The following is a 6667-nucleotide window of genomic DNA, read 5'->3' as shown; positions in this document are numbered from 1 at the left end:
AAAATGAGGACAATAACATAACATTAGGAAGAATAAAAGGCCAATTCTTTTGTTTTAGTACTTGTTAAGTATTTCCTTAATATAAATTCCAAATGATTACAGAAGACTTAGCTTTTTAACTTTGTCACAATTTTATTAGTAAATACACAGATTCCATTAATACCATATAAATATGGTGCCCCTGAGTCGTGAAGTTCCCCTGGAGAAGGCATGAAGGGATAGGCTACTGACTCCAGTATTCTTGGGCTTCCCTGGTGGCTCAGATGGTAAAGAATATGCCTGCAATGCGGGACAGCTAGGTTCGGAAGATCCCTTGGAGGAGGGCATAGCAACCCACTCCAGTATTCTTGCCTGGAGAATCCCCCTGGACAGAGGAGCCTGGCAGGCTACAGTCCCCAGGGTTGTAAAGAGTCAGACATGACTAAGCACAGCACAGCATAAAGACTGTTAGAGAAGAGTGACTTATAAAATTAATCCCACAAAACACAAATAGGAGAATATATAAAATATAAACACATGTGGTTACAAGGTTGGCACCATATATCTTTATATCTTTTGAAACTGGAAAATAGTTTTTAATGCTATTCCATCAGTCTTTAAAAACAATATATGTATTGTTCAGTTCCATCATGATGATCTTTAAATCCTGGAATAAATTTTGGGTTTCAAAACTAATTTATTCTCATTTATATCCATATAAGCCACCAAATATAAGACACACACATGCATGCACCCTTTCACACACTATTTTCGTTTCAAAGATATATGGTGCTAACCTTGTAACCACTTGTGTTTATATGTTATATATTCTATTTGTGTTTTTGTGGGATTAACTTAATAAGGCCCACATAAACACATACTTCATTCTAAAATAATTTGAATGCAGAATTGTATTTTAGGTATTGTGCACATAATAGATGTTAAGCACATTTATTGAACTATTTTTGGTTTTATTTCTACATGCCTGGCAGGTTTTCCCTATCTTCTTCTAAGTTTCAGTCCTCAGATTTTTATTCTTTTTGTCTTCAACTTTGCAGATCTCCTTTACTCCCATACCTTCAGCTACCACTTTCCAAAATATGTACCTTCGGCCCTGATCCTTTTTTACCAGGCTCACATTTCCAACACGCTGTAGGATAAATTTCACTTGGACGTCCTATAACCTAACTCAAAAAGTGTAAAATCAAAATTATCTTCTTTCTACTCATATCTCTCTAAACATCTTCTCCTACAAACTTCCCTATGCTTTTTAGTGGTGCCACACTTGAGAGTAATTCTTTCTCTTTATATTAGGTCTGTTATTATTAAAAACTGTCCTTACTGAGTGGAAGAACAGAACTTAGCTACTGATTCCTTGCTACAAGAACATCCTGTAAATCGAAGCTGTGCTCTGAGGAAGTGGCAGTTCTTTATAGACACAGAGAAGACATATTAGAGGTACAATTTCAGGAGTTCATTTCCAATGGGGATCTGCATATGAATGCCTCATCCCTCATCTTCATATGGAGCAGAAGACTATTTCACAGAAGTTCTCCCAACTTCCTGCCTACAGTGACAAGCCATCCTAATTCACGTAATATATCAAATACAACTTTTCTACTGCCAGAGTATCTGAAACACTCTGACTTACTACACATGAATTTCCCATTAATTCTCTATTTCAAGGATTACAGTGCCCTTCAGCTTTCAGTAGTACGTATATCTCCTCTTCTTCCCCACCAAACAGAATTGGCACGAGGCAATATAATATGGTCTGACAGTCTGACTCATTCTAATATAGAATGAATGAAGAGGCAAAGTCCTGAGACAATACAAAGATCAAGATGTGAAAGTATGAAAGACTGGGCATAAAGGATTAATGTGCATTCTGGTGCTAGGGAAGGTTAGACTTTCAAGTCTTTTAAACTCAACAATCTAGGATTTCAAGACTATGACATCACTTGAGTAGTATTCTTAGTTTGGTTTTCTTTCTTTTTTTTCTGCTGGGGGTGGGGGATGGTGGTGGTGGTGGTTTATGATTCAGACTTATTCTTTCCTTAAGATATCAACTTACCAATGATCTTGTACCCATTGCATCATGAAGTTGGGGCATATCAACATTTTGACTCATTCGAGAAATCATGCGCATTAAAAGTTGAAGCTTTCTACGATTTGGTGGGGGAAGTAACAAACAACATAACTGAAGTGCATCGATGGCAACCCTCTCTAAATGAGGTTGCAGCAAACCTAGGAAAGCAAAGTCACCCCCCAGAAAAAAAAAATCATCAATGACACTAGTTGTTTTAATACCACCAGCATACAGTTATATAAAGAAGGCAAAATAATATTTTAATATTTTGTTTCTTTTAACTATTCCACAAAATTTACACATTCTTCAAAAGCATGGTAAGATATTCGTTATTTTCTTCGTAACCCATTGGATTATGAAGGACTGAAAATCTTTCACCAATTATAAACAGTGACTCAGAATAAATGAAATTTAAGGCAAAGAAAAGGAGTGCTTTAGGTAAGTAGAATAAATCTTGGTTATGCCATGACAAGTCTTCTACAACAAGAAATTTTTCTTTTGGAGAAAAAAATTAAGCAATTTCAGAGAAGAAAAGCCAGGTAAGCGAAACAGGGTTAGTAAACACTAAAAATTAATATTACATGCATTGAAAGCATCAACCTTACTTTGTGTGCCAGTCAACATAGAAGAAGCTGGAGGTAAAGAGTTTTCTGAAAGTTCTATTGTACTTTTGCAGAGTCTTTTATTGATTGTGGTACTAGACTCTCCGAGTTCACTTTCCATAGCTGTTTGCACACTGGTGCTGCCTTGTCCAAGATTTGGTTTCATGACAATTTCAGCCACTGGCATATTAATATAACTATTCCTTCTTGTACTACTTCTTAAAAGTAAACTCTGAGATCTACAAAGCTGTTTTGGTTTGAACTTTCCATTATATAACTCCTCTTGGTCTTGAATGGTCAAAGCAGAGGTTCTTTTATAACCAACAGAGAATGGCTTTTGAATACTTTCCTCTGAATGAAGATTCATTAGGGATTCCTGTTTGGTCTCAGACTCTAAAGATTGCTTATTATTTCGTCCTTCTATGTTCAGAACAGATTGATGGAAGACACTGGAGACCACTTTACTTGAACTCCCTGGTAAATCTACAATTCCTTCTAATGAATAACACCTTGGTTTGATGTTAGAGGATAGAACATGCATTCTACTTAAGCCTACTAAGTTATGACAACTTCCTCCCATTATGTTATTAGCATTGGCTCTTCTGTTTTTTAAATTAACTAGCTGCATTTTCTTAGCATATTTTTCTTGAAATCCTTGATCACTTATCTGCAGTTTCTCAGTAGTATCTGATTCTTCTTTTGTTTTGTCTTTATGAAGAAGACTGAGAAGAAGACACTCAGTTGATTTGAAGGAATTCAGATTGTTTAAATGAAGAATTTTTGAAGACTGTGGATCATCTTGGATTTTATGTATCCCACTGGGTCTATCTGAAACTGTGACGTAGCCACAAACAACTACCAGGAAATGAAACAAAAATTAAGATGCAACTGTATGATAGTGGACAAAAATAAAACAAAAACAGTAACATTAAAAAAATAAAGCATCACTATAGTACATATTGTTAGTATAGTACAAATAGCAGCTGCTTAATTCAGAAGCCACTTAAATAGGACACATGCAACATTCAGTTACAAAGTGCAAGACTAGAGGTTTTCCAACTTGTGATGAAAATAATTTTAAAATTTATTTCAACAATCTAATTAAATGGATTGAGTCAAATACATTAAAAATACCTACTTTCAGTCTACAAGTATTAGAAAGCTCTTAATTATAAGACAACTGTAGTTTAAGAAAACATATATATGATTTTTCTCTTAGGTACCTGGTATATAGCTCCTAAAACCCAAGGAATTTTCAGAGTGATTGGAGCCTTTCATTCTTCACAATGAGCCTATTTGAGCACTCTTCAGTTTATGCTAATGAGTTGACTTAGGGCTGGCCTGAGTAACGTTCAGTAAAGAATCTAACTGCAATGCAGGGGACCAGGGTTTGATTCCTTGGTTGGGAAGATCGCCTGGAGAAGGAAATGGCAACCCACTCCAGTCTTCTTGCCTGGAGAACCACATGGAGAGAGGAGTTTGGCAGGCTACAGTCTATTTGGTCGCAAGAGTCAGACATGACTTAACTACTAAACCACCACCAGTGCTGGCCTTGCTTAGAAGGTTGGAATTTTAGTCCTACCTCAAGGAGACTTGGGTTTGATCCCTGGGTTGGGAAGATTCCCTGGAGAAGGGAATGGCTACCCACTCCAGTATTCTGGCCTGGAGAATTCCATGAACTGTATAGTTCATGGGGTCACAAAGAGATGGACATGACTGAGTGACTTTCACTTCACTTGATTCTGGTGTTTCCCAGGTGGCGCTAAGTGGTAAAGAACCCACCTTAGGAGACTTAAGAGACAGGTTCAATCCCTGGGTCAGGAACATTCCCTGGAGAACGGCATGGCAACTCACTCCAGTATTCTTGCCTGGAGAATCCCATGGACAGAGGAGCTGGGCAGGCTAAAGCCCATAGTGTCACAAAGAGTCAGACACGACTGAAGTGACTTAGCATGCACACACGCATACCTCCCTGGAGGGGGTGGTTAGGGTGGTTGGTGGTGGTGGAGATCAAACTTAATCAACAATGACCAGTGATTTAATCAACCATGTCTATGTAGTGAAACCTCAAATTAAAATGGAAACAACACAGCTATGGGAGCTTACCAGTTGGTAAATACATGGACAAACTTGGGAGAGTGACATTCCTGAAGGGAACATAGAAGCTCTGCACAGCTCTTACTCCCATTTCTTGCCCTATATCTCTCTTCCACTTGGCTAACTCCTGACTTATATACTTTATAATAAACTGGTGATCATTAGGTAAAGCACTTTCCAGAGTTCTGAAAACCATTACAGTGAATTATTAAACCTCAGGGGGGTTGTGGGAATCCCTGGGTTTGGTAATTAGCCAGAGAGAAGGGCTATTAAACCTGAGGACCCCATTTGCAGCTCCTGTATGAAGTGAGGACAGTCTTGATAAACTGAGCCCTTAATCTGTGGGGTCGAAGCTAGTCCTGGGTAGTTAGTATCCAAGTTGAATAACTTTGCCCTCAACTTTTGGGGTCTGGGTTAACTCCAGGTAGTGCCATAAATGAACTGAATTGCAAGACGTGATTGGTGTAGAGAATTGGTGTTAGAATGGTATATTTGAATGACTGGAAAACAACAGCAACCAGAATATCCCTGGATTTTAAAATAATTTATAGCCTGCCACTTTCATAGTTATCTATACTTTTAGATCTTTTAAATTATGGGGGACTTGGAAACCAGTAAAATAAATCTAAATAATAAGGAAAAATCTATACATACCCAAAATGTTCACAAATAATTCATAATATTCAAAGGTAAGTAGAGGTTCAGGGAGATCTAGAAAATAATCTGCAATTGTTCTGAATACATCTCGCTCAAATCCAATATAAGTTGGATTATTCATGTCATTACTTCTTGGCCCTAAGTGGAAGGCAAAAAAAATGGTGAAATATATTTCTTTTAAATATAATTTTTAAAAATACTTATAAAAAGCCTAAAGCCTATACTTATTTCATAAAGGAGCTATGCTTAACAACAAATTCTGTCATAATTCAAAAATTTTAAAGGTTGTGCATATCTCATTCCTTCTTACTATCTTTTCACTAGAAATCACTGCAATTGTTAATATTTTGTTTAGTTTTAATATTTATATGACTGAAAAATTTGAAATATATTTTAAAAAGCATCAGGGAAGTTTATTTTAATGGAATTTTATCACAATTCACTTTATACAGCATAAAATATTTAGATATTGCAAATAATTCTTTCAAATTGTCTTTTGCAAAGTTATATTTTCATGATTAAATTTTGTGTGATATAAAGCATATTCTGAATGAATTTAAGTAATGTCATTACGTTGCTGTTCAATTAGCTTAACATTATTGAAATTATTGTGCCTACTTATTGGTATTTTCCTCAGGAAATTCTGATCTCACGTTATAGATGAGGAAACTGAAGCTCAGAGCCACTTGCTCAAGATGCCAGAGCCTTTGATGGCAAAGCTAAAATGAGGACTTAGAGCCGCGCAAGAGCAAGTCATGGGGCCTTGAGACTCAACAGCATTTAAAGTGCGGTCCATGGACCACATAATCAGAAACATCAATGTGCCTATTAAAAGCATATTCTCTTCTGTGCAGTACAGAATCTATCAGAATTCCTATGCAGCTAGGAATTATTGATCTAGAAATTTTTGCTATTGGTTCGCTAATTTAGTAGCTTCCAGATACTGATCTGGGCATCTTCACTGTAAGAATCTTCTGAGTGAGATATGATTTTAAAAAAAAATCCTGACATATTTAATCAGTTGAACCTGAATTGTTGGTGAATATCTCTAGTGACTGTGACATGCACTAAGATTTGAGAGTTATTCTACTATCTTTCAAGGTAACACACACATATACACACTTAATAGTTGAAAGGCTAATGAGGGCTTTATGTGGAACAAAATAGACAATTTTTCTAAGGAGGATATGAGATATATTCTTAATATGTAGAATAAAAATTTTGATAATCTTTAAAAGTTTTC

General features: G+C 36.3%; 1 protein-coding gene across 13 annotated transcripts in view; it reads right to left on the bottom strand.

Annotated features, from left to right (window-relative positions):
• Nucleotides 1–6667, bottom strand: part of DEPDC1 (DEP domain containing 1) — a 43184-nt gene that overhangs the window by 25827 nt on the left and 10690 nt on the right. For 12 of the 13 annotated variants that reach the window (XR_014053772.1, XR_014053771.1, XR_014053768.1 and 9 more), the window contains exons 7-9: nt 5422–5562; nt 2674–3525; nt 2054–2226 (exon numbers count right to left, since the gene is read on the bottom strand). Coding sequence is in view for 8 of the 13 variants with exons in the window: in XM_081490686.1 (XP_081346812.1) it covers nt 2054–2226; nt 2674–3525; nt 5422–5562 (1166 nt within the window). In the remaining 5 variants the exon portion in view is untranslated. The remainder of the gene's footprint in view (nt 1–2053; nt 2227–2673; nt 3526–5421; nt 5563–6667) is intronic. The other variant, XM_081490694.1, reaches the window with a different exon arrangement.

Source organism: Giraffa tippelskirchi, chromosome 5 (assembly GCF_054371585.1).
Source record: "Giraffa tippelskirchi isolate mGirTip1 chromosome 5, T2T-mGirTip1v1.2.pri, whole genome shotgun sequence".
Lineage (NCBI taxonomy): Eukaryota > Metazoa > Chordata > Mammalia > Artiodactyla > Giraffidae > Giraffa > Giraffa tippelskirchi.
The sequence above is the reverse complement of the archived record's forward strand: the minus strand, read 5'-3'. Positions and strand labels throughout refer to the sequence as shown.